Below are 23,582 nucleotides of genomic sequence, written 5' to 3' on the forward strand. Positions count from 1 at the left end.
ACCAATCCAAGAAGAAAGAAAATTTTGGTACAGAGCCATGTTTGGTACTTTGGGTGGGACGACATGAGCGTCGATCGAGTTCAACCTAGTTGTCATCTGTGTCACAGACAGATGACAAACCTCAAAAGTCATTGGACCAGAACATGAAAGCTAGCTAATATCACAGACCACGCATTCATCACCAAGAAATCTAAGAGGTTGTAGAGGCCGCATGAAAGACCTCCTCCCTCTGATCGTCGGGCCGGAGGGCTGGAGCAAGTGGCCTTCAGTGCCGGTAGAAGTATTTCGGACAACACTCTCGTGGCCCAGAAATCGCACACTCGATGCACACACCAAAAGCGAGCCGCCGTTGCTGATGCTCAAACTCGATATAGAGAAAGCCTTTGACCGCATCAACTGGGCTGCGGTTTTACAGACGCTGTCCAGCATGGGATTCCTGGAGCGGTGGTGCAACTGGATCAAGGCGTGTGTTAGCTCATCGAGGTTTACCTTTCTGATCAATGGAACGCAATCGGAGTGGTTACTGCCCCACCGCGCCTTCGGCAGGGCGACCCACTATCCCCATACCTCTTCATTTTGGTTTCTCATAATCTGACGAGCTTACTAAACGAGAAGACGGAATCAGGCTAGCTCTCCGAGTTCGGAGCAGGTGACGTCCAACTAACACATATGCTATATGCGAACGACCTGCTGGTCACCGCCCAAGCTACGCCCGCCATCGCAATGTCTGTCCTCGACTGCCTGGAGGAGTACTCTCGGTTGACAAATCAAAAGGTCAACCTGGAAAAATCAGAGCTTTTCAGAGGAGAAGGAAGCAATCTGCAACTCGCTTGGATTAAGGCCAGCCTACATGCCCTTCAACTACCTTGGTGTCCAAATTTTGGGCCAGCGAATCAAGGTGAGGGAGCACAACCGCTTAGTCAATTGCGTTGAGAAGAAATTGGTGGGCTGGAAAAGTGGAGTCCTCTCGATGGCCAGTAGGCCCATGCTCATCAACGCCACCATGCTGCTTATACCCACGTACTGGATGTGTAGCACATGGCTACCGGATTTGATCTTTGAAGCCATTACCAAGAAAGCCCGAGCTTTCCTATGGGACAATGGCAGCGGACATGGCATACTTCTCATCAGCTGGGATACAGCTACGTGCCCAAAGGAAGAAGGTGGCATGGCCATAAGAAAGCTTAAGTTGGCACGTACAGCGCTCTCGTCGGGAAGTCGCTCCTCCAAGTGTTGAATCAGGAAGATAAGCCATGGGTCCGCATCCTTAAGGCAAAATATGGAGTGCTAAACCCCTGGGATCTGCACATACCACCTAAGGCCTCCTGGGTATGGTGGGCCCTAATCGCGACTGTCGTAACCATGCGCGAGGGTTAATGCAAGATGGTGGGTGACGGTCCCAACAACCGCGTTGCATGCATCCCAGCTTGTTGGACGAGAAGCTGATGGTGAGCGACCTGATCCCAGGAAAAGGCTGGCCAAACGCTAGGCTAGTGGTCGATGCAGGGTCTGATCTCGCCTTCGAAATCGCAATGGTTGTGAATATACTAAGCATTGAGCCGGACAGATGGATTTGGTGGCCACACCGGGGAGGCGAGCCATGAGCCAAAGCCATCTACACCTACCTTCAGCCTTGCTGCCAGCCTAGATGGGAAGGATGGCAAGTGCTGTGGCAGCTCCCGTTGGCGTTGAGAGTTCGCGAATCAGGATAAATAAAATAAGTAGACTTGTCTATTTTAAAGTCAACATTGTGTGATCCGATCATCCGAACCGACCCTGTTTGTATCAGGTAATAGAGTTCAACTTCATATTCTGAAGGGCCTTCCTCGTACAAGTGGATCTGCAGCCAACTTCGTGGAATTGATTCTCGTTGACTATGTGGGAAACTCTTCTGCTAATGCTTCTTCTACATCATGATACACATTTGAGCTGCTAGGACATTTTGAAAGACCAGCTCCATCAGTCTTTTCGAAGTTCAAATCCTCCAAATGATCACCAAATCTTCTGCGGACTGGATACATGGGTATGATGTGAATCAGCACCATCTCCACTAAGTGTCTTTGTTCCTACTCTAGGAACAGTTGCAAGATTTTGTGGGCACTCATCAAATACTGTATGATCCTTCAACTCTATTTTCGATCTCTTAGCATCTAAGTTTTCTTTCACATTAGGGAATTTCGACTCATTGTGTTCCTTCTTCTTCTGAATATTTCCCCATCCCTCAACTATAAAATCTGGTCCTGCTTTTGCTCGATCATTATTTTATATAGGATCAGTAACAGCATCTTGTAAAGCTGATTCGGGTACTGGCTGGTCCTGGATATCTGCGATCTCAGTCTCTACACCAGGATGTCTTCTGCTTCATCATGTGCTTGCGGTTCCACAAGAAGCTCGACGTGTGCATCCGCAGTTCTGGGCTCTTCGAGCCCTTCAATGGTTGACACTGTCATCATTTGATCATCAATCTTTCTCATTGCAACCTCTGGATCTGCTTCAACATCAAGCTTAGTATCAACCTCCTCATCATCATTTGCTAATTCAACAATTGATACTGATTGCACTCCCTAGTCAGCCACCATCTCAACTACAGTTCTTGCTTCATTATTCAAATTCACCTCCTCTTCATGTGATTCTTCATTTGTCTTATTGCCCATTGCTCTATTCTCCTGGCTTTTTTTTTTTTTTTTGAATAATTCCTCTTCTGCATTCTCCATATGAAATTTCTTGCTTCCTTCTGCTCCAATATCTCTATCTGATTCCCTTTTATCCTCCTCCAAATCATCTGCATCAAACTCATCTTGACCATTTAAGGCGGGGCTCTCAAAATTCACAACAGCGCTTGGTTCACCATCCAAAACAAGATCCTTCAATGAAGCATCATCGGAAAAAAAAGAAAAGAAAAGGAGAACAGGTTTGTCCCCGTCGTTCTCCTCCCTTTCCTCGCAGGCAACACAATCTCCCTTCTTGAGATCGTCCACTTCTTATCTTCATCCAGTCACCCCCTTCCCATTCTATTCCACCTTCCGAGCGTTCGCATCCACCGTCGTTGCTCGCAGAAAGATCAATCCAGGAACAACGAAAAATTAAGACGGACGAAAAAAAAAAGGTAACTCCTACATGAATCAAGGATAGCAATTCAAACCACAAACAGATCGATTGCTTAAATAAAGCATTATATTAGAACTTACGATTAAGCAGGATAAGGTAGATTAGTTCCACTTGATCGCACGCCCGCGGGTTAGAGTTTTGTTGAGGTGAAATTTGAGAAAATTTAAACCGGTTTAAGATTTATATATAGAGAGGTACTTTGAATCAGGAGAATTTAAGTGGAGGAAAAATCTTTTTTATCCGTGATTCATTGGATTTGATTCACTTATATAAATAGAGTGCCGATGTAATAACCAAAAATAAGTACACTAAAATAATTTAAAAAATATATAATAATGACAGGATAATAATGTACTTATCGTCAACCCCTTTAATATTCGACTCCTAATAGTAAATAGAAAAGGAAAGTAATCGCTTTAAGTTTTATCTCCTAACTTACTGATTTCTCTATTGTTAGACATTTTCATAAATAGTGTGAATTCATGATTAGTATGTAGTTTTCTTACTTATAAATTGTAGTAGATTATGGATTGTTGGCATATAGTTAACTTCTAAATATATAAAATGGCAGCCGCTTTGGCATTATTAAATATTAAATATTTGTTTTGAATTTAGGCTAAGCCACTCTTCTCCCACCTCTATTACCCTCAATTTCCCACACCGAGCTCAACCCGACCGAGCCTTCTCTCTCTTAGTCCAGTGACTAGTTCCACCTTATCCACGTTCATTCTACTATCCCTAGACCTTTTATGAGTATTTCAACCATAATCAATAAAATTCCAGTTGCTTTTGATTTCTAACTTTTAGATGAATAAAATATCTGAATCTCAGGTCATATCAACGGTTAGATTAATCCACCTTGACTTTGAAAATTTTGTATTCAATTATGTCTCGAGCTAGATCATGGATCCAAATTATCTCACTCGTGGGCGATTGTAACACTATCAAGCTCATGAATCATCTTTTTTTTTTTTTTTCAGTATCAGTACCATATCAAAATATTTTAATGTTGGGTTCTCGAGACCAAACTCAAGATTAAAATCCTCCGCATAAGAGTCTATAGTGATTAGTTTTAGTTATTTAAATTTTATTATGTCGGATTAATGCTTGCCAAACCTTTTGAATTATTTGGGTATATTTTAGTAGGATTAATTTTTGAATGAAAAATTTTAACTTTATTTTAGTTATAATAAAGTTTGTTATTATTGGTTGTATGTCTCTTGTGATTATTTTCTTAAGTAAGTCGCATGACGTGTCATGTCTCTCTATATACACTTATCACATATGACTAAGAGTTAGAAACTCTTTTTATTTTCTTTCGAACAAGCAAATCTAATTCTAATCTTACTTAAGGTTGTATTTATATTTCCCTACTTTTAAATTGGCTCTTTGTAGAGGGATATCTTGCTCTTATATAAAAGAAATAATAAATATAGATATATAAATTACAAGCTAATAATAATTGATCAAAATTTATTTTTATCATTTTATTATTATTTTTATATTTTATATTTATTTGAAATGTTGCTATATCAAATATATATATATATATATATATAAACATTTTTATATTAAGTTATTCTATAATTTGTATTACTTTTAGTTTTAATTCTGATTATTTTGAATTGAATGTGATTAATTTTGATAATTAATATAATATAATATAATGATATTTAATGATATAATGTAAGTTTGAGATAATCAACAATAATTTAAAATAGTAATTTATGTTACTAATTTACTTTATCAAATATAATAATGTAATTTTATTTAATTATCTTATAATAGTCTTATGTAAGCTAAACAATAGACTGAAATTATAATATGAGATTAATAATTTAGAGGATATGTTATTATTTGGGATAAGTTCCCTATGTCCTCTTATTTAATTCTAGGACCAAACTCACCATAACCAAATACTAGTTACGTCGATTGGCATATGAAATATTTTATTGGTAGATATCCCAAGGGGCGGAGGCCGAATTCTCTCGAGTCTTGAGTGACCTACACACCTCATCCACTTAGTCAACAGTTTAGTTTGAAATTGACTTGGTACTCTAGTAGTCTAACGTCCAGTCTTCATCTAACCAAACCATGATTAAAACCTGGTCTTGTGTTGTTACATCTCTTTCATCTCTTCTCCATTCCCTATAACCAGGAATTTAATTACTTCGTGCACAGTAGGAGCTTTTTATTAATTAATATACTAAATTATCTGCCGACAATCTTCGGCTTTCACGTTTATTGGTTGGTCCTTAGAGAAAACAAAACAAGAAAACTCGGCAAGAAATGGAAATGGAAATGGAAATGGAGCTGGGCCAGGGACAAGAAGTGCCACGTCAAGTAGGCATTCACTACGTAATACAATTACATATATATGAAGCTATCAAATTTTCATCGATCACTTTAAATGTCACTTCAGAATGCAACCAATTATATATATCTAGAAAGGTCGAAACAAAGAAATCCAAAGTCACAAGATCTATCGGGTGTAGAAAGTGAGATTGTTTGATTTAATTGATCGATCCATGCAACAACATACAACCAATTTAAAGGTTAACAACCACATGGATCGGTACGAGTGGTTTTAATTCCTGCCACACAGCCTAAAATGTAGGCGAGCTGTTCAAGGACAATCTGGCCTAGTTTTGTGGGCAAGGAATGGTTAATTGGGCGAGCGTGCGGCTCACGCAAGTCTTGGGGGGGACACACAACCTAAACCTCGGAGTCGGAGTCGGAGTCGGAATCGGAGAGGATGGATGGACAACCCCAACCCACTCTGACTTAAAACATACTGCTAACTTGTATATATAACCGACTTTGGAAACCACTTGTTTATTTCCATTCTGCTTACTAGAATCATTACACAGGGTCAGGGATGCATTTCGATAAAACATAGGTCTCCTACTATGACCTCTATAAATAAGCAATTGTTAATGTAGTGAACCACTCCTGAGATAAGAATTATATTGAAGTGTCGGTTCACTATATATGACGGTCGGACATACTAATTACATGTACATCTCATCCTGGGTTAAACTCATGCATGAGAATATAATGATCTTGATCTTTTGGATGATTAATAACCATGCCAAAAGTTCATTAGACTCATTAACCTCTCTAGTATTTGACTAAACAGCAACCATCGAAATAAGAAGAAATTTCGAAAGATATTGATGGCCATAGAAAACAGAGAAAAGACGTGTTATTCTTTTCACATGGATTTTGACACAAAATCTGGTTTTGTCCTTAATGCGTTGTTAATTAAAATCCTATTATACACATTAATCAAGTACTGTCATGTCTCATAATCAGCAGTCATATTAAGGATCTGTTCAAACCTACCCTCCTTCCCTTCCCTGTTGCTTCAATCTCAGAGTCATCACTGTCATATATATATATATATATAAGGAACCCACGAGGAGTAAAATAGCCAGGCAAATGGGACAACAGAGGTACAGGAGAATTGGCCGAAGATGGCGCGGGATGAGAGGCTTCCGTCTGAATTCTAATCGTTTCTTCGTCCTCCGGCTACGAATCAAGCTCTCAACTCTGTTGGGTCTCTTGGATCGAGGCCTTCGGCTGGTAAGGAAAGGCTTAAAAAGAAAATGTTCGATGATATGCAGCACAAGGGGTTGTGTGTCCGAGAAACGATGTGGTGGCAAACTAGAAACAAAGCAGCTGCCATCGTACATGAGGAGGTCCAACTCGTTTTATGCGGAGGCGATTGCTGATTGCTTGGAGTTCATAAAGAGAACGTCCGTGTCGATGGACAACAGCGACATGATGATCGTTACTGCCCGGCCGGGAACAGATGATATATAATTAATAGCTACCGGCATATACATATATATATATATATATATATATTCTCATACATAAGTACGCGAACGCAGCTAAATTGCTTCTTTCGTTTCTTCTTAGATAGTATTATCGTTGTGCCGCTGTATTACATGCATGAAGAAGACGGTGGATCTACCATGAAACATATTGTGGAAAAGGATGATAATTAAATTTGGCTTCAACCTTTTATTGTCGACTCCTGACAAAATAAATTAATGAAGGTGTAACCAAATTAGAATATTACGTTTTGTTTTGAAATTAATTGCCTCCTGTGTCTTGTTTTCCTTCTGGTTAATCTGGGAGTTAGTTGTAAGTTTGGTGTTGATTATACTATATATTATAAGTGGCAATTAACACCTGTCGCGATATATAGCGGAGCATCTGGAAAAATCCAGGTAGGTCAAAGAAATATATATGCTGGCTTCCGTAACATATCGATTTTCTTTGCGAACTGTAAGTAGACGTTTATTTGGATAATTAAGTTTTGCTTAAAGTGCCTAACCACATATCTGTCGATCTGGTTATTACTTATTAGAGAGAGAGAGAGTACTTTGTTTGCAGGGCCAAAATAAAAGCTGGACGAAAGCAAATAGTATAAGTCCAAACTAGCACCAGCCTGCTATTGTCCATCTAAATTAATTTGGGCCTCAACCCACTCTTCGTAACGAAGTATAGCATCCATATATGTATGCTAAAGATCAAATCCCCAAGATCAGGTGAGGTATCAAATATCTATCATGCAATCTCTAACCCACCCCACACGTATGCTTCTCTTCCCTGTATTCTTCTACCCCTTACCTCAATTCATCTAAAAATTATAATACAACCCAGTATAAAACGGGCCAAACCTCTAATTCGGAATTGGATTTGGGACCCAAATCAAATAATAGTTTGATAACCTAATTAACTCCCTCCTTCCCTCCATGAGCTGTTGCTCAATGCTCGCCGCCCTCTTCAAGAAAGCCCGCTCCCTCCTTGCCCCTCCACCCCTTAAACCCTCCTACTCCATGGACGATGGCACCGCCCTCAATACCCTCTATACCAGACTCTGCATTATCGGAAGCGGCCCCGCTGCTCACACGGCCGCGATCTACGCTGCCCGCGCCGAGCTGAAGCCCATCCTCTTTGAGGGATGGCTGGCCAACGACATCGCCGCTGGTGGCCAGCTCACCACCACCACGGACGTCGAAAACTTCCCCGGTTTCCCCGACGGCATCCTCGGCACCGACCTCATGGATCGATGCCGCGCCCAATCCCTCCGCTTCGGCACCCACATTCTCTCCGAGACGGTCACCTCCGTCGACTTCTCTTCCTGCCCTTTCCACGTCATCTCCGACTCCACCATCGTCGAGGCCGACGCCGTCGTCGTCGCAACCGGCGCCGTCGCCCGCCGCCTCCGCTTCCCAGGCGCCGAGCACTTCTGGAACCGCGGGATCTCTGCCTGCGCCGTGTGCGACGGCGCCGCCCCAATCTTCCGCGACCGCCCCATCGCCGTCATCGGAGGCGGCGACTCGGCCATGGAAGAGGCCAATTTCCTGTCCAAGTACGGGTCCAGAGTTTACATCGTCCACCGGCGGGACGTCTTCCGCGCATCCAAGATCATGCAGGCGAGGGCCATCGGAAACCCAAAGATCGAGATCCTGTGGAACTCGGAAATAGTGGAGGCGTACGGAGAGGGGAAGACGGGGCCCTTGGGCGGGGTGAAGATTAAGAACGTCGTCACGGGGGAGATATCCGATCTGAAGGTGTCGGGGCTCTTCTTCGCCATCGGGCATGAGCCGGCTACCAAATTTCTCGGCGGGCAGCTGGAGGTTGACTCTGATGGGTACATCGTGACGAAGCTCGGGACCACGCAGAGCAGCGTCAAAGGTGTATTTGCTGCCGGGGACGTGCAGGACAAGAAGTATCGCCAGGCCATCACAGCAGCCGGATCAGGTGTGAACTAATATTGAGATAATTTCCTTTACTACTCTTTTTGGTTCTTTTGGACATAAAATAATTGTTGAATGCGTTGCAGGATGCATGGCTGCTCTGGACGCTGAGCACTACCTGCAGGAGATTGAAGGTCGAGAGGATTGACTAATAATAATACCTCTAAAACATGTCTTTGGGTGGTCCAGGCTTCTCGCACGTTCAAACGCATACAAAACGATGTACCTAATACCTTGCTTGTGCTCGAACTTGTATTATTAGAAAATTGTCTTTATTCAGACAAGTCTGTGATGCCATAATCTAGCCTTATCCTAGCCTGCCGTCCATTTATTTTTGCCTCATCAATTTCACCAATCTTCTCTTCCATCATTTCTATTATTATTTGCTAATAGCTCCTCTGTATTGCGAGCCGGCCCTAACTTCCGGAAAGGGTATTCTTTTCTTCACCTTATGCATATATATGCATGTCTCTTTCCAGGAACAACTAGCTTTTCGTATCTCCACCACTTGGATTCTTTCTTGACCTTTTTGCATGTCTCTGTGTCTCTTTGCTCTTTGCTTTTTGCTAGACATAATCTACCGATTATGCTTCTTGACCTTACGACATGTATACATCACGAGTTCTTAACCTTATGCAAGTTTTCTTCATATTTGTGCTTCCAAGAATTCCACGGTCACATGATGTACCAGTACGACAAGATCCCCGTGATTATAAATTGTGAAATATTTTTTATTATCTCTGTACATTCAGCATAGCTATAGCTGTAAAAGTATTTATATTTACCACACAACAGATAAGAAATAATTACACACGCACACGAAATAACAAATAGAGAGAACGTCAGATGGTTGTTATACTCTCTATATACTGCTTTCCTCTTTCTGATTGGAAGAATGGCTTTATAATTTCAAAAAGTCCCAAAGTTGCAACCATCATGCAATTACGCAAAAGTGGAATGTGCAATCTCTTTTCCTATCAGTGTACTGAAGGCAGAAACCTTCTTTCTAGACTTTGTACTTGGAAAAAGGATGTGGAGAATCTTGCAGTCCCATGCCAATATCTTTTGGCCAGTTCCCCTTCCACACTCATTAAATGACAGTCTAACTGCTCCCTTCCTTTTTTCATTTAACCCTGCTGCTCTATTCTCCCCCCCAACCCCCCACTCCCCTGATCAGGTCGACTGAGCTAGTCAGAGCTTCCGTTACTTGCTTGTCACAACACCTTCCCTTCCCTTCCCCATCAAATTAAACTAGGGTTCGACACCTAGGTAGCATCAGCCTTTTGGTGTACCCTATTAGTACAACTAGTACTTCTCTTCGGATTTATAAATCAGAAACTCAGGCAAACAGGATTACATGCAATTCACATGACAAATATTGAGAGCCTAGCCTTGTGAGGACTGAGGCATGAATGAATGTCCAAATGATATAATATCAAATCAATATAGCTCAGGCGGATGGTTAATTAGTAGGATATTTTTTTCATGTAGTTCGGATTGCATACATAAGTACTATGTACCAAGGTCTAAACAGGAGGGGGAAAGTACTCTAAATGAGAAAAAGAAACTTTTTTCTGCAATAAATGACATACCAGATCACACGACGGCAAGCAAGAGATCTAAAAAAATATAAATAAGAGATGAAAAGGAAAATATCTGGAACATAAATCATTAGAGATGACGGCCGGCTTCTCAAGAATACATTCATCTCACATTATTCCCCACGAATTCCCACTCTTAAGTCACTCCTTAACACAATTAATCCACTTGATATTGAAACTGACAAGTGAGTGACACCAGAGGACCTCTTCCATGTAACCAAACAGATTGATGGCATCATGGCGATCTAACATCCCCAAAAACATGGCCAGGAGGATAACGCCTTGTAATAGTAGCTGACAAGAGTAAATCAAAAGGGTGGCCTAACACCACCACTCCAACCACCAAAAGCATCGCCTGGAAAATGGTAACTCCCCACATTCCCAGCCAGATTATAGAACGAAACACCACCACCACCACCGCCGCCGCCGCCGCCACTCCCACCACCATCAACACCAGTGACCCCCGAAGACTGCGATGCTGCCGGTTGATGCCCTTGCCCTCTTCCAACCACCTCCCCAGCAACAGCAGCAGCCGCCGCCGCCGCCTCCTCCTCTTCCCCCTCCAATGGCAGCCTCTCGTACACCGCCGTCGCGAACGACGCCACCATCAGTACCACTGGCCCCGCCGCCATCAGCGGCCCAACTACGTTCCCACCCACCACCTGCCCCTGCCCACCGGCAAGGAACACTGCCAGACCGCCGGCACCTGGAGGTGCCGGCGGCGGAAGCACCGTCCCAGTCAAGGAGAGAATCTCAAACCTCCCCCTTAATGTTGCCACCACGCTACCCGGCGGCGACGCCCCCGGCTGACGTAGCGCCACGTTGGTCACCGCACCGCTGCCACTGAGGACGCAGACGCCGCGCCCGCGCCGCCTCGCGTACTCGGAGACCCACTCTACCACGTCGGAACCGCTGGAGATCTCCAGCACGTGCGACCGGAGGGCGTTGGGGCTGTCGCGCGTAACTATGATGGGGGGCTTCGGCTTGTTCTTGGAGCCCGCTGGGCGGCCACGTGGGCGGCGGGTGGGACCGCCCGAGCCGCCGGCCGCGGCGGTGGAGGTGGATGGTTGGTCGGAGGCAGGGACAGCTTCGTCGGAGGAGGTGGAGGAGGGCTTCGGCTTGTTCTCTGTGGAGTGGTTGGATTGATTTGGTGGCACGTGGGTCGACGATGGCGGCAGCAAAGGTCCAGCTTGCGATGATGACTGTGGAGGGCGGAGAAGGTGGTGGAGGTAGCCGGACGCACCTCCGCCGCTTCCGCTGCCGTGCTCCATTCCGGGCATCGACGGAACATCAACTCGCTCCCACCACTTGCTGGCCATCTTTTCTATTTCACTTTCTTCTCTCTTATCACTACTCTAGCTCTAGCTCTAATTAATCGGAACAGCTAAACATCACACCAAGATCTCATCTTCGTTTTTGGGGAGTATCCCGAAAGTAATCCCAACCAGAACGATGCCGCCGCTTTTATTTCCTTTTCTTCCTCTATTAGATAGTATTTGGTGAATCCCTTTGTTGTAGCACCGATTGAAGCACTTGGGAAGATAGAATAGTGGTAAGGGCATAGGAAAAAGAGGAAAAAGAAAAAATACCTACCACTCCCTCTTTAGGTTCACTGTTCTTCACCACCCTTTTAGCATATCTACTCCAACGTGACCAAAGAAATGATTAGCACCCCCTCAGACCACTACTCTAAAACCAGCAAAAGAAACCCTTTAAGATTAGAACTTTGAAGGAAAAAAAAAAGCAGAGATCAATACAAGACTAAGACTGCACCTTTACCCCGATGCTGCTGGGGATATATAAGCAGCAGGGACAGAGCCAGCATAAGAAAGTGCGACTGAGCGCTTCTGCTATATATGGAGATAAGGTCACTTATACACCAGATGGTAGAGAGAGAGAGAGAGAGAGAGAGAGAGAGAGAGAGAGAGAGCAGTGGGGATTCTGATTTCTGAGAGGTGCGATATGAAGAACAGATGGTGGAAAGCGTGCATAGGGGTAGTAAAGCAGATCTATGCAGTAGCATATGGGAAGACAAAAGAGAGTGTATTCAATAAAGAAGGCAAATTTTTACTCTTATTAATTTTGTTCTTGTAGTTATACAGTAATGGAGGAAGCTACATAAAATAATGGAAGTTCATATATCATAGTATTATATTACACACAAGTCAAATATTTTGTAGGCCTAGCTAGAGCTGTTACTTTTATTGGTGAACAACATGAGAAATAAGTTGTTGTCATTATCTACTATGTTATCAGACAAAGTAGAGGTTTAAAATAATGCAACCGGCAAGTCGACATAACGGAAGGAAAAAAAGAGAGAGTAAAAAATACACTTGAAAAGTCCAATGATGTATATAAATTGTTCCTTATATCTCTACTTTTTCAATTAGGTTATCTTAATTTTGTGATTATTTTGCTAAATTAGGTAGGAATTACTGTTCTGATATTATAATCTGTAGGATTGTGTGCCCTTATTAATTTGTCTCTCGGCCTACTACAGAAAATTGCAGTATATTTTAGGATTACTGATTGGTTCTGCATAAATCTTCTAACCTTAATTTAAGCGGAGCTTCTATATATGATGCCTTAACTTCTTTTTTTCTTTTGTTTTTTCTTATGTATACTGTTTTGTTGTTTTGTTCCTATAAAACGGTGATATCGATAAATTAGTCACCTTGCATTCTAATGGCTTGCATTTGTATCACCGGAAGTTACTCTCCTTTAATGAGGGTCAAACAGCGGCTAGAGACCCTCTGTGGCATACCTGTTTAATTTAGAACGCAGTTTATTCTCTTTTGCATCTTCTGGAGTTTTTGTAATTAACAAACATGCTCATTACTTCTGGGATATATCGTCATATATACGAGTAAGTAGACAGCGATAGGTCGTGCTTCGAATTAGAGTTTTCATTGGGTTAAGCTTTGCGATTATATATATAGTATCATAAGTTGAGTAATTTATTGACCGTGCGTGCATTCATTGAATCTGGAATGCTCTCTCTCTCTCTCTCTCTCTCTCTCTCTCTCTCTCTCTCTCTCTCTCTCTCTCTCTCTCTCTCTCTCTCTCTCTCTCTCACACACACACACACACACACACACACACACACAATAGTTTTCCTTTTCCTAAAGAACAAACAATTAATTCTTAGGTAAAACTACAACTCAAAGGAAAAAGGAAGATGAAGAAGAAGCAGAAATTGTTCCTAGATTTGAAATATATTTAAGGTATCATCCACCACAAGGGCCAATCAAACTAGTTCTGGAAACTCATCTAATTCCAAATGTTTACCCAACTCAAAAGTACTGGGTGGGAACGCATTACATGGAGGGTACACATGACTATGTCGTATCACATTTGTGATTTCATCCAACTAAGAAAGCTGCCGTAAGTCAGCAATGATGCTGATGAGATGAATGATTAATCGTTGGATTTATTGTGATACGGAGATTTCAGTAAGGATAGAGAGAGATAGCCCTTCTTCTTCTTCTTCTTCTTCTTCTTCTTCTTCTTCTTCTTCAAAATTAATTAGAAATGAGCCCACGTTCTCGCAACAACGACACAGCCTCAGGCCCACAGAACCCGACACTCCTTTCATGTGGGCGGGCTTCGTTACGCTTATGAGTTATGACCTATGACTTATCCAATTTTAAATTACCAAAATGCCCCGCATCCCCCAACTTTGGTCGACCAAAGGAATGGGGTTTAATCACGTGAGGTCGGTCAACAAGTCAAAATTGTGCGATTTCCCAATCGTACAGCTGTCAGACACGTGGTGATCGCTTAGGTTTATTGGGACTCGGTCAACCTTATCTCTGTATTCTTTGGCACCTCGACCTCCCCCTCCCCCTCCAGCCTAGAGGCCATCCGCTGTCTCCCATCAAACAGGAAATGCTCCTATAATGAAAGTTACGTACGTAACGTAATTAATAAAAAAAAACAATAATTAATACTCTACCTTAATGACTGCTTGCTATAGATTGCTCTGTGTAAATAAAATTAAACAAAGAAAGAGGACTCATGCATGCTTTACGAGCTAAGCTTATAAATTAATAGATCTTAACAACTCCCTCGCTGAGCACTACGCGGGCGGGCGGAAAGAAATTACATTCCGTTCTAGATCTCTCTTTACACATGAAAATAAAGATCAAGAGTGGTGCTTAACCTTGAAGGTGCAGGCATAATCGAGCTAGCAAAGTGCTGCTACCAAAAGGAAAAAGTATATATATATATATATATATATATATATATATATATATATATATATATATATATATATAATTTGAGATGTATGTGGGAACCAATATTGGAGAAGCTAATATATATAATTAATTGTAGCAAGTTGTGGATTATTATATATATATATATGTATATGGGGAGCGGCGGGGGTCGGTGGTGGGAAACCATGTGCTTCCAATCCCCCCACCCCACCCCCCCCGTACTTGTCGTGTTCCTCCACCCATCTAATCTAATATGCATTGCATCCGTTCATTGGCATAAGACGTCGAAGATCCCTAAACTTTAATCGATCGTGCTGGCTTTAAACTTAATAAATTCTTCATCATTTTGGGCAAAGTAGATGGATAATTTATTCAATGTGATAATTAGGAATTAATGATGCTGCCTCCCTCTTTCTTTCTTTGTCGATCTAATTAACGTGGGTCATGCATGCCGCGCAAGTGCAAGTGCAAGTGCAAGTGCAAGTGCCTTTTTATTTTGTAAGGTCAATAGTTTAATTTAGCAGCCATCTCTCTCTCTCTCTCTCTCTCTCTCTCTCTCCTCGCAGATTTAAATGGTGATGCATGCATGGATGCTGTTTTGTTCCAGCCACGTGGGGTACACTAATTCGTGGAAGCCGGGAGAGGCACGTGGAGGCAGCACTACAGTGCCAAACCAACTAGGTATCGGCCGGCTTGGCTTGGCTTGGGTTGGTCCCAGGCTTCACCTTCACGTGTTCATGCCGGCTTCATTAATTAAATTCCAAATTTTCATTTCGGCCAGATATTATAACTCTTTTATGAAAAGGTACTAATTTAGTAGTATATAATGTACACATCCTTGAATTTGGATTTCTCTCAATCAAATGTTAATTGCTGCTTGCCAGGTACGTAGTAGTAATTGGAAGAGGGCATGCAGGAGCCCCACTTGCTGCCACCCCACCTCCTTCGACACGTCTTGTCAAAAATAAATTTTAAATTATCAAATACTGTCACTTATTGGTTCTAATAGAAACCTATATGCTTATGCATGTTTAAAATGAGATAGATAATGATCCACATAAATGGATAATTTAATTTTGTCATAATGTTATTTATACGTCGTTGTCTGATGGAGAAATATACTTGGAAGTACTACAACGAGAGCGTGACAGTACTATTTGGATCAACGATGTGGTGTTATGTAATGGGATAAAAACATATCGTACGTCGTCCATGGTTAAATGTGCAATTAACTTGCATTGCATACTAGAACAGCAAAGTTGCTTGTGCGAAGTTAGTTGGCAAGCCAGCAAGGTCTTCTTCTTCACCCGATGATATCTATGAATTGATGAATAAGCAATATTGGCCGTTTGCTGCAGCTTTGTTGTCTGGTTACCAGAATAAAAAAGAGTAGCTTAGGCCTTTCTAACTGCCCCCATTGATCGCAGTACGTACGTACGATTTCTTGCAAGTGATTTTCTTGTACGTACCATGCATCTCCTCGATCGATCTCGCAAGGTCAACGTCAACGTCAAGGCCAACGTGTTCCGATCGACAACGTACGTACAGCAATATATATATATATATATATATATAGGTAGGTAGGTCCTCCTCAATGCAATTAATCTTCTAATACAAGCAATGGACATATGAATGCTCTTCTTATTACAGACTAAGCCCATTAATGCAAGTACTGAGCTTACCCTGTTGCAAATGAACGCGCCAAGATGTATTAGCTAGTCAATATCCCTGCACGTCATCTTCATCCAATAAGAAAGAAATTAAAAGGAGGAAATTATAAGAGCTTCTCTCACCCGAGGTTATGTTTACTGTCTGATGTTTGCTGCTCTCCAACAGATATCGGAAAGAAATTAAGAAGCTATCATGATTCATGGCTAGTTACCTCCTATTCCGTATATGTTGGGTTCTTCGGCAGGGTTAGCCCATAGGAAGTAGGCCGAAGTTCCAGGCCACAGCCACAAGGCCAGGTTGCTATAAGATGTTAGAGTTGAAGATTGGAGATAGCCCATCTTAATTCTTTTATTTGGGTGGTCCAGTTCATGTCTACTTGTCTCTACTCTACTCTATTGTAGAACTGTACATAATTCAACGTAATGCCAGACGATCACAACCATCTACTGACTCTTGTCTTGTCTACTCTATTGGCAGGGGGGCAGAGACAAAAAAAATTTTTTAAAAAAAAAGTCTAGATGAAGCCCCCCTCTTGCTTCAAGCAATGGATGGGTGCATGGGTAGCACACTGATAGCAATTGATCATGGCATGTGCTTGAGATACCAATACCATCACCAGATGGTCCAGTGCCCGCATGCCCCTTTCAGCCAGTGACAATGCTTTTCCTGAGGGATCGTTGTTGACCGGGAAAAAAAAGCAAGGTAATGAAATTTAGTCATCTCAACTTTTACGTGGATGAATGATGGATTAGGTCTATATTAGGAGGTAAGATCTTGCTAATCATTGGATCAGGCTTGTGCTAAATGTCATGCTGGCGTGGCAATATGGAGGAATAAACACTTCAACTGATTAAGAAGCTTCATAAATTTGGAGGAATAAACTATCATGATGGACGATGGGTCCTTTATCTTTCACTGCGTGTTTGGTTCTCAATAACTCTTTAGTGTTAGTTGCGGATATAAATGACACACAGAAATGTATATTATTGATGAAGTCAAACAACAATTGAGAAACACACTGTTAGATTAAGAAGACGGCTTTTATACATATGCCACGAAGTAAACTAGGAAAGACGATTACAGACAAGTCACGGAGAACTTTAGCAGAGCAGACAATTAATGAGCTACTATCACTGGGGAAAGGACAACAGGACGTACAACTGTGTTGCATTTGCTAGACAGATAGACAACAGAGGCAGACAGCAAGTTTAACGTTTTATTTAGATATCTTCAGCCAGAGCCAAAGACGGTAGACACCAAGGATGTCTCTTGCCAAGGATGGACCATCATTTTCTCTGACTTTCCTCCCTCTATTAAATTATTTGGAGAATCTTTATCATAATTCTGGCGAGCTTTGGGGAGGATATATCCAGAGAAGGGGCGCTGTTCAGGATGCAACCTTGGTGACGTCTTTGCTGGATCTGTTATATTTCATGTGACTCTTGACGAGCTGGCCAGCAGCAAGAGCAGAGAGGAGAGAGAGTTCCCCAGCTAGAACACCACCAGCAACAATGGTGGCCAGAAGCCTGGCATTTGCCCCAGGGGTTTCCACGTTTGCACCTTTCACGCCTAGTAGCTCCAAACAGGCTGACTGAGAAGCCAGCTGTGTCCCACCTCCAACTGTACCCACCTGTAACGAGAACACCATGTTAACCAAGCAGATATTGATGATACAAAATGCAAAAGCTCAGATCCCTTAATAAGACTGGGGTATGTTATTCGAGCACTGCAAGAATAGTTAAGAACATGATACAGATTGAGTTTACATAAATCCATGAGAATGAAGGTTCAGGCTACAACTTGCAGAATAATAAAGGGAATAGCTCTTAGCTTATTCTCGTGTCAAACTCTCTAGAGCATTAGTCTTCGATTAAATAAGCTTACCTTGCAACCTAGAAGATCTGTTACACTACTTGGCCATGTAGATCATTTTATGGCAAGCCACAAATCCCCTTAGGCAGGAAATTGGCGCCAACTTTAGACGACTATAATCAGATTGATTATTCTTTTAGAACCTACTTATCTTTCAGTTGTGCTCCAGCAGCCCAACTATCCACACCTTTCTGGGAGAAGATGATGATGATGATGACGATGACAAGATGACAGCAGTACTAATTGCTCCTCCGCTCCTCTAGGATCCTGCCTTTATAATTTTATAAAATAGATCGACCAGCCAACTTAATTTTATATCAATTAAGCACGTCCAAATCAAGGATGAAAACACAGATTCGAAACCCTTCAGAAAATAAGGCTATGACAAATTGAAACATATATCTAATTCATCCATATAATGTTTTGGGATTTCCATCATACAACTTCTGTTATCCCAATATATTTTGCTCGGACTTAGTTTTGTAATCCCCTAGCCTCTGCCTAAAACGCTAGAACCCTTCTTTGTGTAGTCTTCATAATCAAAGTTTAGTAAATAATTTAGGGACATAATTCTTCCAAATTTCTTTAATATCTTCTTCTTTAACAAATTTGGCATTTAATTCTAATGTAGAGAAAATATATAAACATAAAAAAATTGGTAGGAGCAACTTATCAACAAGGAAAGATAACTATTGTCGTTTGGTAGGTAGATGTTGTACAAGAGTAACAATGGAAAAACAAAAACAAGCCAGAAAACTACCTCAATGGATGGCATGGTCACAGAGACATGGAGATCGTCCGCATCATTCACAGCTTCCATCATGGTGATGCAGTTAGAGCTCTCTATGTTTTGTGCAGGATCCTGACCAGTAGCAATGAAGATTGCAGACACAATGTTGCTAGCATGAGCATTAAAGCCTCCAAGAGATCCAGCTACTGCTGACCCAGCAAGATTCTTGATCATATTGAGTTCCACGAGCGCTGCTACAGTGGTCTTTAGAACCTTCTTCACCACCTCACCCTTGATGACTGCCTCACAAACCACCGACTTTCCGCGTCCTTCAATCCAATTTACAGCAGCTGGTTTCTTGTCCGAACAGAAGTTACCTGATTGATGGGGACAAAAAAAGGACAAAGCTAAAAGATACATTAACATAATTGTTCGAGAAACAAGTGGCTAGTAGAAGCAACTGCACATCTATTTATAGGTATATTGTCGTATACAGCGAAACTTCCATAAGAATAATTTCATCCGAACAGAAGTTAACTGATCGGTAGGGAACAAAACAAGATAAGTTCACATGATTGTTCGAGAAACAAGTCTCCAATAGAACCGAGTATGCATCTATTTCTAGACATATTGTCGTATACATTGAAACTTCGAAAAGAATAACTGCATCTTAAAAAGAAACTATAGGATTGATTCAGGAAATTACTAAAATTATTTTAGAGTATATTACATGTAACCACGTAAGAGCAATGTACTGCTAATTGGCTCCGCATGCACAAGTGTGAGCTCATATGTGCAACTAGCTTCTGATGCTCCTAGGCAAATTGTAGATAACTTAAGTAAAAAGTATAGCATGACGTAATACGCCAATCCCCATATATAACTGCTGATATGACAAGGATTCTTTGTGACCATATTGCAAGAAAACAGTCAGCAGTCCAGATGTAGAACTATTTTAATCACTTCTTCCCCCTCTTACCAATCTTTGATCTCTACTAAAATTCATTTTTTAAATCCTGACTGCTCATATACAGTAAGACAGCTAGAGTATGCTGTGGATGACTAGGAGACATTGCAAGTTGTATCAGTCTTCATGTTCTAGGATATAAATGAAATTAAATAGAAAAACATGATTAGTGCAAAGAAAATTTTCAAACAAATTTTTTTTTCTATTTATGAGCTAATAACATCTTTGAAAAACTGGAAGCTTTGATTCTTGTCTCTAACTCTCGGCATTCTCAAAAATACAATAGGAGAAACCAACCTCCATATTGTGGCCTGCTGGCCTCTATAGCTGATTTGTAAGTTGAAACATGATCCCACGTATAGTTTAAACTAAAAACACTGTTATCCTTATCTGATGACTATCAATATTTAAAGGAAGAGAGATATTATAGTCTGTAGATGGAAAATGAGCCAGCTGTATTAACACATATAAAAGAATCTAACCAGAGATACTGATCACGTCCATGTCTGGGAAGTCATCCTGCAGGTAATCCAAGACATTCTGGACACCCTTTGACACCATGTTCATTCCCATGGCATCTCCAGTGCTACAAGTAAGTCTCATGTATAGGTTCCTCCCAGCAAGTGCACATTGGACGCCCTGGAGCCTTGCAAATCTGCTGGACCTGCAGTCAGTTTAAGAACATATGGAGGTAATTTTCACCTGTACGGCAAACAAGCAATACAGCAGGTATAGTCATTGTTAAAAGAAAGTTCCCATACAAACAACCATCAAACACAAAATGGAGAACCACAAAACCAATAATTGGAAACTTTCAAAACAGCGAATTTAAAAATAAATAAAAAAAAACTTAAACAGTCCAAGTTCAATCATCTTCTAGCTGTCACCACAATGACGCAATTCAACCATTATGGCAAGATGTTATCTTTATTAGAGATCCACCAAAAGAAGCAGCTAAATAGTGGCTTTAAAGGGCGGCAAGACTGGGCCTGAAGCAAGTCAATCTGGAATTAGTTGCACTGGGAATTGGTGGACTTCATCCAGGAAGAAAGGAATATACCCTTAATAATATGTAATACTGTACAGGAATGCCATAGATTATTAGGTAGTTTTATATAAATGCTAAAGTGATTCATACCTATAGGTAAAGCAGTGTGATTGTCAATTGGACAGTAGCGGTCGTCTCTATGGAGATTAGCATTGGGAGTAGTTCAGGGAATATGCCCCCACCTACTCATAGTATAATTTCATCAATCTGGCTTAATAAAAGAAAGAAGGCCAAACTTGCCCAAACCCACTACACCGAGCGAAGTTCCCTTACAAAAAAAAGTATCCCACGGATTACCAAATTATCGAAACAAAACTTACTTGTTGAAGAGCATGGCCAGGGTGTCGAAATTGGTCGGATCCTCCATGAATGCCTTGAGATCGGCGGCCCTCCTTGCTGACGGAAGCCGAACGACCGGTGCCCGGCTCATCCCATCCCTGATCACGACGCTCTCAGCTCCTCCAGACACGGCGATGGCCTTGCAACCCCTATTAGTGCTCGCCACCAAACAGCCTTCCGTCGTCGCCATCGGGATATAATACTCCCTCCCGTTGAGCAGTAGGGGTCCGGCAATTCCCACCGGGAGCTGCACGTAGCCCACCGTTAACTCGCAGCACTGCCCTAAGATAGATTCATAATCGAACCCATCAAGCGGGAGGCTTTCCAATCCTCTTCCCGTAATCCTCCTCAGCGCCTCGCGACGGATACCAGCAGCTCGTCGGCAATCTCCCAACTTGGTCTCGAGGACGTAAGAAGGGGTCTTTCCGGCGACGACGGAAGCAATGATCTCCTCGTCCTCCTCTGGCATTTCGACGGGGGCGGCATCAGAGGGGCCGAGGAGAGAACAGGGGATGGATGGGAGTGGAGCGGCAGCAACCGCGGAGGGTGCCGCGGTGGATGAAGGAGCGGCGAGGAGGAAATCGTCCTCGTCGCTGGAAGATACGATGGATTGGACGAAGGCGATGCCGAAGAAGCTGAGGAGGTAGATGAGGGAGGCAACGAGGCCAAAGATGGCGAGGATCTCAGTGAGGCCGACTACGTGGAGAGGGGTCGACGAGCGGATCTTTTCCCTCCACTGCCGCATCAGATAGACGAGCGACGCCGCGAAGAGGGCGGAGAAGAGGAGGTTGGTATGCCGGATCGGGAGAGGCAAAGCATCCGACGCCTGAACCCTAGCACCGTTGGCGGAGGCGGAGTTCGCGGTGGCCTCCGCCGTAGTCCCGCATGATGCGGCGCCGTTGGGGGCTCTCCGGCGGACGTCCATTTAAAGACGGAGAGGTAAAAGGCGAAGTAACGCACCGCTCGGCTCGGACTCCGAAGAACGATGAGGAGCTCGGGATTTGAATAGCTTTTCAACTTCAACTTTGCCCTCTCGCAGCGGTTCCCTTCTCTCTCTCTCTAATTTCGCACCTTATTTATGGATTATTGGGAATTGTTACTGTTGGGATGGACGGCCGTCCTCGCCGGGTATTAAAAATTCACTCCAGAATTTAATTTGTTTTTTTGGTAAAAAAAAGAAGAGAAAATTCAGTACAAATAGACGCTTCTCATATAAAGGATATGATTTACTAAAAACAATATATATATATATATATATATATATATTATATAATGGATATGATGGGTTTGGACTTCGTATAAGCATTTAATAGATACTACACATATATGAGGAATTAATTAAATTGTTTGGTACCAAAATAAATGCTAGTTAAATTGTTTGGTACAAAATGAATGCTCTGTTAATATATGTGTTTATCTGAATATATGAAACAAAAGGCTCCAAAGTGTTCTCTTTGAGGTTTCATTACTGCAAATTTATTATTTCTAATGAACACTATACTGCATTTTTGTTAATTAGTCATCTCGATATCTAGTGAAACTAAAGAAAATAGAGCCCTTCAACAGCTTCTACATGGTACGTGAATGATTGACGAATACATGATAGTGACAAGTTTGTCATTGAAGTAAACTCTTACAAATTATTTCTTTTGATATTGGAATACATACATACATATATATATATATATATATGTTACTACGTTTCTTTGTATTACTATATAGGCTGATTCCGATTGCTCGTGATCACTACAAGTACAGCGAGGTAATTAAAACGTTTACCAAATTACCATGGAAGGACCAACTAAAGAGACAGAGTATACAAAGAGCGCACGACTCTTACAGGTTGAACCTTTTTTTTTGGTCGAAAATGATATCAATTGGTCAACTTTAGCTTTAATGAGATAGGACAAATGATTCATCGTATTTTCATTTCATCAGATCCCGTGCATGTCAGTGCCACGAAGACGTCCTAGAAGATAGGATATACTTTTAATTTTTCTTTATATATAAGAAAAATTAGCTAGAAGATACAAGAGCGTGAAGAAGGTGTTTAATTAATTCCCATCTTTTATCTTTTTGTAGAAGTACCTTAACAACAAAACAAGGGGGGGGCTTTTGGTGTAACGCCAGAAATCCATTCCTGCTCCTCTGCTACTTTCCTTTTCTTTCATTTCTGTTCTCATTCGTGTTGTTCCTGCTCAAAGGAGAATGAAAAGATATAAGCAACGCATGATTCGCTATTCTCAGCCCCCTGT

General features: G+C 41.9%; 4 protein-coding genes across 4 annotated transcripts; 2 read left to right on the forward strand and 2 right to left on the reverse strand.

The window, feature by feature from the left end:
• Positions 1 to 211: 211 nt before the first annotated feature.
• Positions 212 to 1,237, forward strand: LOC140800114 (uncharacterized). Its single transcript, XM_073154776.1, has 2 exons — positions 212 to 469; positions 794 to 1,237. Exons 1-2 carry the CDS (start codon positions 212 to 214, stop codon positions 1,235 to 1,237), a joined length of 702 nt encoding a protein of 233 aa, XP_073010877.1.
• Positions 1,238 to 7,665: 6,428 nt separating this feature from the next.
• LOC140800045 (thioredoxin reductase NTRB-like) lies at positions 7,666 to 9,166 on the forward strand. The gene is made up of 2 exons (XM_073154680.1): positions 7,666 to 8,886; positions 8,969 to 9,166. The coding sequence occupies exons 1-2, from the start codon at positions 7,875 to 7,877 to the stop codon at positions 9,028 to 9,030; spliced, it is 1,074 nt and encodes a 357-aa protein (XP_073010781.1). The 5' UTR covers positions 7,666 to 7,874; the 3' UTR covers positions 9,031 to 9,166.
• Positions 9,167 to 10,535: 1,369 nt separating this feature from the next.
• LOC140800084 (AT-hook motif nuclear-localized protein 25-like) lies at positions 10,536 to 12,544 on the reverse strand. The gene is made up of 3 exons (XM_073154735.1): positions 12,257 to 12,544; positions 12,077 to 12,172; positions 10,536 to 11,965 (listed from the first exon to the last, which is right to left on the reverse strand). Exon 3 carries the CDS (start codon positions 11,800 to 11,802, stop codon positions 10,792 to 10,794), a length of 1,011 nt encoding a protein of 336 aa, XP_073010836.1. The 5' UTR covers positions 11,803 to 11,965; positions 12,077 to 12,172; positions 12,257 to 12,544; the 3' UTR covers positions 10,536 to 10,791.
• A 4,791-nt stretch (positions 12,545 to 17,335) lies between these two features.
• Positions 17,336 to 23,448, reverse strand: LOC140800254 (3-hydroxy-3-methylglutaryl-coenzyme A reductase 3-like). Its single transcript, XM_073154935.1, has 4 exons — positions 21,309 to 23,448; positions 20,423 to 20,604; positions 19,004 to 19,350; positions 17,336 to 18,001 (listed from the first exon to the last, which is right to left on the reverse strand). Exons 1-4 carry the CDS (start codon positions 22,250 to 22,252, stop codon positions 17,759 to 17,761), a joined length of 1,716 nt encoding a protein of 571 aa, XP_073011036.1. The 5' UTR covers positions 22,253 to 23,448; the 3' UTR covers positions 17,336 to 17,758.
• Between the last annotated feature and the right edge of the window lie 134 nt (positions 23,449 to 23,582).

The sequence above is a fragment of the Typha latifolia genome, chromosome 13 (genome assembly GCF_019914945.1).
Source record: "Typha latifolia isolate L0001 chromosome 13, TyphaL0001v2, whole genome shotgun sequence".
In the NCBI taxonomy this organism is placed as follows: domain Eukaryota; kingdom Viridiplantae; phylum Streptophyta; class Magnoliopsida; order Poales; family Typhaceae; genus Typha; species Typha latifolia.

Coding starts and splice junctions, on each gene's coding strand:
- LOC140800114 (XM_073154776.1), top strand. CDS start 212: ATGAAAGACCTCCTCCCTCTGATCGTCGGGCCGGAGGGCTGGAGCAAG. Junction 470..793: donor GCAACTGGATCAAGGCGTGT/GTTAGCTCATCG, acceptor TGGAAAAATCAG/AGCTTTTCAGAGGAGAAGGA.
- LOC140800045 (XM_073154680.1), top strand. CDS start 7,875: ATGAGCTGTTGCTCAATGCTCGCCGCCCTCTTCAAGAAAGCCCGCTCC. Junction 8,887..8,968: donor CATCACAGCAGCCGGATCAG/GTGTGAACTAAT, acceptor AATGCGTTGCAG/GATGCATGGCTGCTCTGGAC.
- LOC140800084 (XM_073154735.1), bottom strand. CDS start 11,802: ATGGCCAGCAAGTGGTGGGAGCGAGTTGATGTTCCGTCGATGCCCGGA.
- LOC140800254 (XM_073154935.1), bottom strand. CDS start 22,252: ATGGACGTCCGCCGGAGAGCCCCCAACGGCGCCGCATCATGCGGGACT. Junction 20,605..21,308: donor CTGGCCATGCTCTTCAACAA/GTAAGTTTTGTT, acceptor AACTGACTGCAG/GTCCAGCAGATTTGCAAGGC. Junction 18,002..19,003: donor TGACCATGCCATCCATTGAG/GTAGTTTTCTGG, acceptor TTCTCGTTACAG/GTGGGTACAGTTGGAGGTGG.